This window comes from Vipera ursinii, assembly GCF_947247035.1.
Source record: "Vipera ursinii genome assembly, chromosome: 10".
NCBI lineage: Eukaryota > Metazoa > Chordata > Lepidosauria > Squamata > Viperidae > Vipera > Vipera ursinii.
Window position 1 is genome coordinate 2,310,033 of NC_139520.1, and position 12,961 is coordinate 2,322,993.

The following is a 12,961-nucleotide window of genomic DNA, read 5'->3' on the forward strand; positions in this document are numbered from 1 at the left end:
TAAAATTCATGTGGGGGGCTTTCGAGAACCTCAAAGTGCATGAAACCCTGGCTCAGGTGGGGCAACCTGATGCGCATCCACCCCCTTTTCCATGGCAGGTGGCTGCAAGCTGGCAAGCAAGCGAAGATGCAGGCTGACATTGCTCCTCTTCATTCTTCAACCAGAAACGATAGTAATGATGATGATGGTGTCATCTGATTCATTGACATTGCAATACTGTTTGATACACAAATTGAAGAGAAACAGCTGGAAAAAATAAGAAAATATTGTGATTTGCAAATTGAAATGAGCGATTGTGGAGGAAGAAATCAATGGTTGTGCCAATAGTAATAGGAGCCCTTGGAGCACTACCGAAAGGGCTGCCTAGATCCATGGGAATTTTGAACTTATCAGACCTGAATATCTGGACTTGGGGGGAAAAACAAAACTGCTTTCTCAGAACTGTCTATATACTCAGGCATTATCAGCTTTTAGGCCCTTGGTTAGGACTTCAACTGTTACATTTTTACCAGTCCCAGTGAATCAAATTGAAGATTAAATCAATAAAGATAATAAAGTTGGAAGGGACCTTGGAGGTCATCTAGTTCAACCCCCTGCTCAGGCAGGAAACCCTATACCATTACAGACAAATGGCTGTCCAGTCTCTTCTTAAAAACTTCCAGTGTTGGAGCATTCACAGCTTCTAGAGGCAAGCCGTTCCACTGGTTCTAACGAAAGTTTCTCCTTAGTTCTAGATTGCTTCTCTCCTTGACTAGTTTCCATCTGTTCCTTCTTGTCCTGCTTTCAGGTGCTTTGGAGAACAGTTTGACTCCCTCTTCTTTGGGGCAGCCCCTGAGATATTGGAACGCTGCTATCCTGTCACCCCTCGTCCTTCTCTTCATTAAACTAGAAATACCCAATTCCAGTAACCGTTCCTTATATGTTTTAGCTTCCAGTCCCCTAATCATTTTTGTTGCTCTTCTCTGTACTCTTTCTAGAGTCTCAACATCTTTTTTAAATCGTGGTGACCAAAACCTGACGCAGTATTCCATGTGTTGCCTTACCAAGGCATTGTAAAGTGGAATTAACACTCCATGTGGTCTTGATTCTATCCCTCTGTTAATGCAGCCTAGCTTGTGTTGGCTTTTTTGGCAGCTGCAGCACACTGCTGGCTCATATTTAAGTGATTGTCCACTAGGACTCCAAGATCCCTCTCACAGTTACTACTATTGAGCAACGAACCACCTACTATACCTGTATGTTTGGGGGTTTTTTGCCTAAATGTAGAACCTTACTTTTTTCACCATTGAATTTTATTTTGTTAGATAGTGCCCAATGTTCAAGTCTGTCAAGATCCTCCAGTATCTTAAGCCTGTCTTCTGGAGTGTTGGCTATTCCTGCCAGCTTGGTGTCGTCTGCAAATTTGATGAATTCCCCATATATCCCCTCGTCCAAATCGTTGATGAAGATGTTGAAGAGCACTGGGCCCAGAACAGAGCCCTGGGGCACCCCACCGCTCACTTCCCTCCATGTAGATGCAGTTCCATTGAGGACTACATGCTAAGTACGGCCGGTCAGTCAGCTATGAATCCATCTGGTGGTGATGCTGTCTAACCCACATTTTTCTATCTTATCAAGTAGTAGGTTGTGTGGCTTTCGGTTCCGGATCCCGGTGCAGCCAGACGTATGAGGGAATTGTTCCTCGCGTCGCCTGGATTTCTTCATTGGGGGCCCCCTGTAAAGGGGTCTAAAGTTGCCCTGGATGGGGGAGAGGTCTCTCCAGTTGGCAGTAGAAGGGCGGTGGCCCTCCTGTCGGCTTGGAGCTACTCTCCGAACCGAAGAAGAAAGGATCAGCCACTCCCATGGCCCATCGTTTAGCTGTCTCCTGCCAAAGCCAAAATCACAACAAAGCACTTGAAAGCCCTTGAAAACTGGGTGAGAATTGCCTTCTTCTTTTCCTAATTGTCTACTCTTCCTGTCAAAGCTTTCCAAATTTGTTTCCCCTTGTGAGGAGAGAGGAAAGGGATTTTTTCCCCCACCCTCCTTAATATCAGCCTTTGTCTACATTGGGAGAGAAAAGAAAAAGCCTTGAACTACATGATACTGATTAATTGGACTTACTGCCTTTCTACCTTTGGCCCAAAATTCCTATATTAATAGAAAGGGACTACTCTATCTATCAATCTAAAAAAGGAGACAAAAAGAAAAATCTGTTACAGCAAGTGAATACCATTGGCAAACAAGCTTGCTTACACTTTGGACTGACCTTGGCATTAAGATAAAAACCTGAAACAGCTGGGTATGAATTTGGCTTAGACTTGTGGAGGTGGACACTTACTGATTTTTGTTTGAAAAATAGCCTCCACTAAGGACTATTTATAATTACAACAAAATGGAGAAGGATCAGCCACAAACCTCGCTTGACTATATAATCTTATATTTGAAACAATCTATAGAGTCACTGAGATGTCTATCTCCAGATTAAATAATTTACATGCCAACTTTAATTTACAAACTGAAACCCAGACTGCAACTAAAGAATTTACACTTCAGAATATAACAAACTTGGAAGATACTACTATTGAGATAGAGGAATATAAGCAACAACAACAAAGTACTGAAAAAACTATTATCCAAAACCTGACTTTACTCAAAGAAGCTACAATTATTAAAATACAAGAACTACTACTATGACAGACAATCCTAAAGATCAACAACAAACTAGGGAAAAACTTAATACTCAACTTTTGACCCTTTCTAAAAAGTCTATGACTTCAGAAGTACACTACAGGCAAGATAATGATGCCAACATAGAGGATGCTGAAGATCAACTAAGACAACCTGTGGAATGCCTAGACAATCAACTACTAACTACAATACTGGATAAGATTTTCTCCTTAAAACAGATCAACCTAGATGGAAGAAGAATCCAGACCGAACTGCAGACAGAGATGTCAGAGCAAATACAGAGAATGGAATTAACATGGCAACAATATAATAACTATAAATGGTTCAACCTTTGAATATCGCTGATGGTTGGATGGCCTCTTCTGGTGCAAATAATATGCATGCGAGCAAAGGAAGACCTACTTGGCAATTTAAAGCCCTTGGTCTGGAAACCCGACTGGCAAAGAAAGAAACCTAGAGTTAGATTTAAAAAAATGAATTCCTAGAGAACTATTATAGGTCATTTTGTTAGTAATTAGTGACTTACCATAGTAGGATCTGAAATAGAAAATATTTGTGAAATAGTATTAAAATGTGTTTAAGTACTTATTAGGCTTATTCCAAATATTATAAATTTATATATTGACATAATGGAAAATTGGCTTATGAATCCTATCTTTGATGTTAAAATTTTGGTTATGTAGAAGTAAAAGTAGATTGATAAATATAGGCTCTCTGATTGATAACTTGTGATATATCAGGATATGAAACAAACAATGTTTATTAGGTAGAAGTTAGCTATTTAATTATTGGGTGTATGTTAGATGATACAATCTTTGGTGTGATAAAATAAGGAAATTTTGGGTTCTGAATACTATTTGGGATGTTAAAGGTTAAACTTGGATACTACAATTAACATCAAAATTAGATAAAATCTAATAACACGATATAGATATACTTCATTGAAATTGGACTGACAAAATCTTTTTAATTGACCATGCTATTCTTGTAATCTGTTATTTTAAAATGTTGTATTGAACGTTGAGGGAAATAGAGATGGATGCTATGATAATGTAACCCGAACTATGTATTGAAAACTTTGTTATCCAATTGATGACTACCCAGGTACCATGATGCTTTCTAGATATATAGGTTGTAAATTGAAAAACTAATAAAAATTGTTGTTTTTTTTAAAAAGTAGTAGGTTGTGATCTACTTTATCAAATGCCTTACTGAAGTCCAAGTAAATTATATCCACAGCATTCCTCTGGTCCACTAAGTTTGTCACTTGGTCAAAGAATGCAGTAAGATTTGTCTGGCATAATCTGTTTTTGACAAACCCATGTTGGCTTTTAGTAATGACTTTATTTGCATCTAGGTGTTATAATACTCTTCCTCAGTATTATAACTGGTTGAGAAATACCCAGAACAATCTCAACACCATCCTTTTCTTGATTGGCTTCACTGAGCTGTTCTCCTTTCAGCACTGGCTCCCAAGAAGCTCCTGGAAACTGGGGACTCCTGGACCAAGTAGCAGCCCTCCAATGGGTTCAGGAAAATATCGAGGCTTTCGGAGGAGACCCTTCCTGCGTGACCATATTTGGAGAGTCTGCCGGAGGATTCAGCGTAGGGGCTCAGGTGGGTATGTGGTGTTATGAGCAGCTGAAAGACCTTTGACAGAGTGTGTCCCACCCCATCCCTTGTTTTGGGCCATGGACATTCATAATTAGTTTGAAAGCTAATAATAATAATAATAATAATAATAATAATAATAATAATAATAATAATAATAATAATAATATCATCTAAAGGACAATGATGAAGATGCACTGAAATTAGTATATCAGGAAGGCTTACTGACTACTGGAGAGACCAAACTGGCCTACAGGAAAGACCAAATGAAGAACAGAATAGTGGCATGGGAAGACAAAGCACTACATGGCCAGTACATTAAAAAAATAGCTGGGAAAGCAGATAATAACAAGACCTGGCAATGGCTAAGAGCAGGAAAGTTGAAGAAAGAGACTGAGGGACTAATTCTGGCTGCACAAGACCAAGGCTTAAGGACAAATGCATACAAAGTCAAAATTGAGAAGACAGCAACAGACAGTAAGTGCCACCTATGCAAAGAAGCTGAAGAAACAGTGGACCACCTGGTAAGCTGCTGCAAGAAGATCGCACAGACTGACTTCAAGCAGCAGCATGACAAAGTAGCAGCAATGATGCATTGGAAGATCTGCAAGAAATATCATTTGCCTGTAAGCAAGAACTGGTGGGATCATAAAATAGAGAAAGTCATAGAAAATGATAAAGTTAAACTGCTCTGGGACTTCAGAATTGAAACAGACAAGCACCTGCAACATAACACCCCAGACTTAACAATTGTCGATAAGAAAGACAAAAAAGTCTGGATAGTGGACGTGGCAGTACCTGGAGACAGCAGAATAGACAAGAAAGAACCAGAGAAGATAACAAAATACAAAGACCTACAAATAGAAATAGAAAGACTGTGGCAAAGGCAAGCAAGGGTAGTACCAATAGTAATAGGCGCCTTGGGTGCAATCCCAAAACAACGGGAGCACCACTTGAACACCATTGGCATTGACAAATTCGCCATTAGTCAATTGCAAAAGGCGGCCTTACTAGGAACTGCTTCCATCCTGCAAAAATATCTGTAATACCATCAAACATCCATATCTGCCTATCCCAGGTCCTTGGTAAGGACTCGATAGGTAGATAAAAATGCCAAATCCAGTCTGAACATCTGGCTGACTGTGCAATGATTAATAATAATAATAACAACAATACAACAACAACAACAACAATAAAGTTGGAAGGGACCTTGAAGGTCATCTAGTCCAATCCCCTGCTCAGGCAGGAGACCCTGTACCATTTCAGACAAATGGCTGTCCAGTCTCTTCTTAAAAACTTCCAGTGTTGGAGCATTCACAGCTTCTGGAGGGAGGTTGTTCCACTGATTAATTGTTCTAACTGTCAGGAAGTTTCTCCTTAGTTCTAGGTTGCTTCTCTCCTTGACTAGTTTCCATCTGTTGCTTCTAGTCCTGCCTTCAGGTGCTTTGGAGAATAACTTGACTCCCTCCTCTTTGGGGCAGCCCCTGAGATATTGGAACACCGCTATCCTGTCACACCTCATCCTTCTCTTCATCAAATGCAGGGGGTTACATTTCTAGTAAGAGACTATCCTCCAGACATGCTTATCTAACCAGAAGCTCTCTCTCTAATTTTCTTGTGTCCTTCACAGCTTGGTCTTTACTTCTTCAGCTTCCTTTGCTCCTTCTTTTAAAGCTTTTTGTCTCTCTTGGGTAAGGTCTGCCTCTAATGCTTTCTTTTCAGATTAATAATCTGTATAGATACAGATTATTATTAATAATCAGATTAATAAACTGTACAGGTACAAATTAGCAGTAACTGTGAGAGGGATCTTGCAGTCATAGTGGACAATCACTTAAATATGAGCCAACAGTATGAGGCAGTAACCAAAAAAGTTAATGCAATCCTCGGTTGCACTAACAGAGGGATAGAATAAAGATCACGTGAATTATTAGTACTGTTTTTAAAAAACTTAATAAGACCGCACATGGAATACTGCATCCAGTTTTGGTCACCATATTATAAAAAAGATGTTGAGACTGGAAATTGGGCAGAGAAGAGCAACAAAGACAATTAGGGTTCTGGAGGCTAAAACATATGAAGAACATTTGCAGGAATTGGGTATGTCTAGTCTAGTGAAAAGGAGGACCAGGAGTGACAGGCTAGCAGTCTTCAAAAAATTGAGGGGCTGTGACAAAGACCAGGGAGTCAACCTGTTCTCCAAAGCATGATAAGAAGTAATGGCTGGAAGATCATTAAAGAAAGATCCAGCCTAGAATTAAGGAGAAACTTCTTTGGTGAGAACAATTAACCAGTGGAACCACTTGCCTTCAGAAGTTGTGGGCGCTCCATCACAGGAGGATTTTAAGAAGAGACTGGACAGCCATTTGTCCAGAAGTGGGTTGGACTAAAAGACCTCCAAAGATCCTTCCAACTCAGTTATTCTGTTCTATTAAGTTTATTTTAAGATTTTACCAGTTTTATTTATTTATGCCTCCACCCTATGAGATGGATTCTAGTACATGAATTAATAAACACCAATAAGTGTTCAGGCTTGCTGGGTTTACACAACATAAATGACTTGAGTGCGAAACTATGCAGAACTCTACTTTAACCACAGGCAATAGGCTAAACCACAAAAACCATAAGCAGGGTTAAAACTAAACACAGTTGGGATGCTGAGTATGCAGCTGCTTCTTTGTTGACTAAGCCCATTATGCAAATTGGAGTTACCAGAGAAAACTTTGGCTGTAAAAACCCTGGGGAGGGACTGGAGGGTATGAGGTTTCTTGCTTTCTGCCTGATTTGTGGCACTTTCTGCAGACAACTCTGATCAGCCGGAAGCAACCCAGGCACTGAACTGGTGGTTTGGCAAACTCTAAAGACAAGGAGCCTTGGTGGAGCAGTGGGCTAATGCCTCCTTAAGTGACACCAGCTGCCTGCAATTAGTGCAGGTTCGAGTCCCACCAGGCTCAAGGTTGGCTCAGCCTTCCATCCTTCCGAGGTAGGTAAAATGAGGACCCAGATTGTTGGGGGGCAATAAGCTGACTTTGTAATAATGCCGCTTGTGGGGTGTGTGAAAGCCCCTAATAAGCAGGCATATACATAGAATGAAGGCTACTGCTAAGCTTGTAAGCCGCCCTGAGTCTTCGGAGAAGGGCGGGATATAAATGGAATTAAAATAAAAATAATAAATAAAAAAGCCTTTTCGGAAATCTGAATATTCAGGCAGTTATTGAAATGCTCTTGAATGACAGACTCTTGTGGCATATGAAAGTGTGCCTTGTTTTATCGAAGCAACTCTGCTGTTTAAGCCAAGTCTGGTCAAACCTCAGGATTAAAGTTTAGGAGAATTTCTCTCCCCCCTTTAACTGGCTTTATTCTGGGTAATAACAGAGCATTTTTTAAAAGCACACCACCACACAGACTTCCATGCCCAATTCCATCGGCCCATAGGCACCACGGTTCCAGAGATGATCTGCCTTTTTAATGTTCTCCAAGTTCCTTGTTCAAGAGAAGCTTGATATATTGTTATTAAGGCCCTTTCAAAAGTTGATGGAATATTATTTCCTGTTCTGCCTGTCTGTGCGGGTAGATTTTATCTCCCTTGTCCAAGGGTTTGTTTCACAGAGCGATCTCTGAGAGTGGAAGTGTCCAACTCCCTGGCTTCTTCCTCCAGCATCCAGAAGTCCTTGCGAAAGTAAGTAACCATTGACTGAGAACTGCACTCTGATATCCCAATAATCACCTGGCTTTTTTTACTGAAAATAAAAGCAAGCTATGGAACTGTTAAAACTGGGGAAGAGATACAGATCAGGCATATGTCAAATAGTCATCAAAATGGTTTGGGTTCAAGGAGTAAATGGTCCAAAAATGGACGAATTCAGACCATACTCACATAGCCTGTGTCTATAACCCCCCTGCATTTTGATTGCTGCCCAGCTGCCAGCCGCTGGGGGGGCCTCAACCTCTCCCCCGTGTCCCTAGAAGCAGAGGGACATTTCCTGCTCACATGAGGCCCAGCAGTGATTAGAGGTACCTGGGGCGGCTCTAAGGGTACGTGTGTGTGTAGGGGTGGTGGTGATGTTGCTTTTTCTGAATAGCCTCTTCCCCTGGAATACCCTCCTATATACAATCAAGGAGGTCAGGTCCTGCTTTTGTAGAAGTCCAAGCTCCTGGATGTGGAAGTTCAGAAAAGGCAAAATCAGCACTGTGCCTTGAATTCTGCAAGCAGGGCCACACCCTTGTATCCCTATTTGATAAATGTAGATTGTACCTCATTTAAACTGCATATTTTTTCCATCTTGAAGAAAGTGGCATCTGCTGCCGACTGTGAGACCACCAGTCCTGCCATGCTGCTCTGCTTAAGGAACAAGACAGAAGGAGAACTACTTTTGCTGTTTTCCAGATTACCTCTGGTAAGAAATGGAAGGTATACAATTGTGAATCCTCAATTTTGCTGACAGGGTGTTTATCCACTAAAAGTCAGAAGCTGCAAATTGAAAGCAGCCATTAAGATCATTGAGTGCAGCCTCCAGAATCTGTTAACAAAGTTGCTTGCTTGCTTGACCCTGAACCATTACGTTTGTCTTAACTCTTAACAGCTGCGTGGATACCACTGAACTTCTGGGTGATCTTCCCAATGTGGCCCTTCTGATCCTCCAACGGTTCGCCCCTCACTGCTGTAAATAAATCCAATCTATCATCCTCTTCTCTTTCCTTCCATCACGTCAGCATTATGGACATCTCTGGAAAGCCAGGGTTTTACTTCGTGTCCAGAACATGGTAATCTGAGTGTGCTGCCACCATGTGGTTATTTTGGGGAAATTACAGCATGCAAAATTGGTCATCCAGTCCCTCCCTATTCTGTCCCTATTTTTTGACGTATTTCCTCCGTCTCCTTACCATGTGCCTTTACACCCCTCCCCTTTCTGGGATGGACTTCCTCTTTCTTCTCCCTGGGTGATTCTCTTCCTTCATAACCGGCAGATACACATGAAGACACTGTGGGCCGTTACTGTCTTTTGACCTTGAAAATACCGTCTATGCATCATCTACCTCACCTTCTCTGCTGTAATCTTCTCTGCATGCAAATAAAGGTACTTCTGGATGATAAAGGTACTTTCACGAGTTCTGCTATCTGGCAAGGGCTGTTAACAGTGATAATATCCTCCTATACAGGCCAAGCACAGGGTTCTTAGCAAGGGGATAAATCATTAAATGACAGTCTGATCCAGAATAGTCAAAAGACAGTTTGAATTCCTACTGCCTGCAATCCATATCTGTGTGTGTTATCTGCAAGCAAGCTCAGTGCAATCCACCGTCTTGTAAAAGCACATGGTCGCACAAGCTTAATAGCATTTCCTGTGCAAAGCTGAAAACTGTTTGTACACTGAACCTTGTTATAAACCCTATATAAACTACAGTTCGTCTGCTTAAAGAGACAGTACCTATTTTTTTGCAAAACTTGAAAAATGTCTAGAAAAGACTCATAACGCTCTTTTAGCATTGAATCAACACAGATGCAGTGTGATTCTGACCACACGGACATTCAGGGAGCTGAGTGTGCTGATTCTGATGTAAAATCCAAGCGTACAGTAAGATCAACCCAGAAACTCCGGGAAAACTATGAGGCAACTAGAGATGAATTTTCCAGTAATCTGTCAGACTTATGGGACAAAACTGCGCACTGCATGTCAATTTTGCAGAGCCTTAATGATAATCCTGTTGAATTAAGAGACTCTATAGGTCGTCTATCTGCAGCTTATGAACATTACCAGCTGCTGTCTGCAAAACACACAGCCTTTATGAAAGACTCTAATACAGGTAACTCCTCAGCAGTACTAACCATGATGGATGCAATAAACCAGCAAAGAGATTTCCTAGTGCTAGATGCAAAGGATAAGGCAGAAATCTGTATTGCTGAACTGCAGGAGACCAGATCCCATAGATCCACATCAACTAAAGTCACAGTACGTTCTGCTAGATCCTCTCGCTCCAGGGCTTCAACGATAAGTGACAAGTTGGTAGAGGCCCGTGCACATCTAGAAGCAAAGAAAGTACATGTTTCCTTTGCCAGAAAGGAAGCTGAAATAGAAGCTCAGAGCAAAGCCCGCCAAGCAGAGTCAGAATCCAAAATAAAGATTCTGCTAATGGAAAGGGAGGAGGCAGCTGCCTGAGCAAAGCTGAAGGCCTATGAACAGGCAATGAAGGAAGGCACCGATCCAGATTGTTTCATCCCAACAGAAGTGGAGGATCCGATGGAACGCACCAGTCAATATGTGCTAAAGCATAATGTTTGCAACAATGCAGAGCCATCTTCTGTACTTCCTACGAACAACGCCTTCCTGACTCACCACACAGAGACCCCAGAACTGCAAAAGCCTACACCTCTTCAACACCACAACACAAGTGCGCCAACACTTCAAACTGCATCACCTCTTGCCAATTACAAAGTAACTTCCAGCAATAAACAACGGTTTAATCGACAGCCAGCACAAGCCTTAGGGACTACACCACAGCTAAATGCTGGTCTTTGAAAACAGCCTACTGCAATCTGAATAACCATCCTCCCCCCCCCTCTGAGAGATGGCAGAATCCCCAGAATAAGCACAATATTCTAACCATACATTTATGAAATGTGATATAAATGGATTCTGACAATGCTCTTGCAACATCATTCTATCCTGGTATATCTAACCCTTATTCACCAGAGAACTTTCACACCCAAGGGGTCCCACAAGTTTATTTGGCATCAAGGAGTGAGAGATCAGACCATTCTGACTATGCCAGATACATGATTCGTTGAGAGCTCATCAACACTAGCCTCTCAAAGTTTGATGACTGTCCAGAGAACTACAGATCCTGGAGATCAACCTTCAAAGCTGCTATTGCTGATCTCAACCTTACCACTAAGGAGGAACTTGATCTACTCATAAAGTGGCTGGGGCCAGAATCTGCAGATAGTGTTAAAAGACTGAGATCAGTGCATGTTGACTCTCCAGACGCAGGTCTTGCTGCTGCGTGGGCAAGACTTGAACAAGCCTACAGAAGCCCAGAAGCATTAGAGAATGCTCTATTTAAAAGACTACAAAACTTTCTGAAGATAGGCAACAAAGACAACCACAAACTCCAAGAACTAAGTGATCTCCTCATGGAGATAGAATTGGCGAAAACAGACCCACGTCTACCTGGTCTAAGCTACCTGGACACCTCCCATGGTGTCAATCCAGTGGTGTCAAAACTGCCATACAGCCTGCAGGAGAAATGGACACAGCAAGGCTCAGACTACAAAAGACGCTATGGTGTTTCCTTTCCCCCATTCTTATATTTTTGCAGGTTCATCAGCGACCAAGCCTGGACAAGAAATGATCCCAGCTTCAACTTCGTTGAATCCAGTGTGCCTGCTCCATCATCATCACCAAGGTATGATAACACAGCAGCTAGACACACAGACTCACATGGAGCTGTGTTTACAAAAAAGACAGACATCTCACCTCCTGTACCATCTCCTGCTCAGCGGAGAGGTTCAGGTGGTGGAGATGAAGATCCTAATAGTCAGTGTCCTATTCACAAAAAACCTCACCCTCTTAGGAAATGTTGGGAGCTTAGAGCTAAGACTATACAAGAGCGGAAAGAGGTTCTCCAAAAACTTCACATATGCTACAGGTGTTGTGCTTCATATGACCATTTTGCTAAAGACTGTAAAGCCTTTGTCAAGTGCACAGAACGCAATAGTGACAAGCACGTTACAGCTATGCATCCCGATCCACTTCCAGGCAATCCACAGCAACCACCTGCATCCAACCCTGCTTCAGATCATGGAGGGGAGCAGCAGAGTCATGCTCCAGTCACAAATGTCTCATCTTCATGTACTGAAGTGTGTGGGAGAGATTTCAGTCACAAATGCTGTGCCAAGATATGTCTAGTCAAAATATATCCAGAAGGTCAGCCTGAAAAAGCTACCAAGATGTATGCCATAATAGATGAGCAGAGTAACAAATCCCTGGTCAAACCCAAATTCTTTGATATCTTTGGCATACAGGGACATGCAACACCATATACGCTCAACACCTGTTCTGGTCGTGTAGAGACCTCTGGCAGAAGAGCTAATGGGTTCATGATCTCTCATATCAAAGCAAAGAAGGGCATACCATTGCCATCATTGGTTGAGTGTGACCAAATACCAGACAACAGGGAAGAGATTCCCACTCCAGAAGCTGCATATCACCATCCCCACTTAAGGCACCTGGCTACTGAGATTCCTCCAATGGACATGGATGCTGACATCTTAGTCTTGCTGGGAAGAGAGATTCTCAGAGTTCATAAAGTACGTCAGCATTGCAATGGACCTGATGATGCCCCATATGCACAAAGACTTGACCTAGGCTGGATAATAGTGGGAGATATATGCGTGAATAGAACATGCACACCATCGGAGATCAACTCCTTCAAAACTCATGTGTTGAGGAATGGGAGTGTATCTCACTTCAGACAATACCCTCACCACCATGAAGAAAAGGAGAAGCCTCTTGACATCATCCAGGTATCTGATGTTATTCCCATCGCCTGTGATGATAACTTAGGCAACACAGATACTACACATGATGACAACAAAACAGCCATGTCAGTTGACGACAAAGAATTCATCAACATAATGGATACTGAATTCTCCAAAGATAAATCTAACAGCTGGATTGCACCA

General features: G+C 41.9%; 1 protein-coding gene across 1 annotated transcript in view; it reads left to right on the forward strand.

The window, feature by feature from the left end:
• The window catches only part of CES2 (carboxylesterase 2), a gene marked incomplete at its 5' end in the record, with an annotated part of 52,559 nt that overhangs the window by 15,805 nt on the left and 23,793 nt on the right, over positions 1-12,961 (forward strand). The window contains 3 exons of the mRNA XM_083370351.1: positions 4,131-4,284; positions 7,853-7,957; positions 8,568-8,675. Coding sequence (XP_083226477.1) covers positions 4,131-4,284; positions 7,853-7,957; positions 8,568-8,675 — 367 coding nt within the window. The remainder of the gene's footprint in view (positions 1-4,130; positions 4,285-7,852; positions 7,958-8,567; positions 8,676-12,961) is intronic.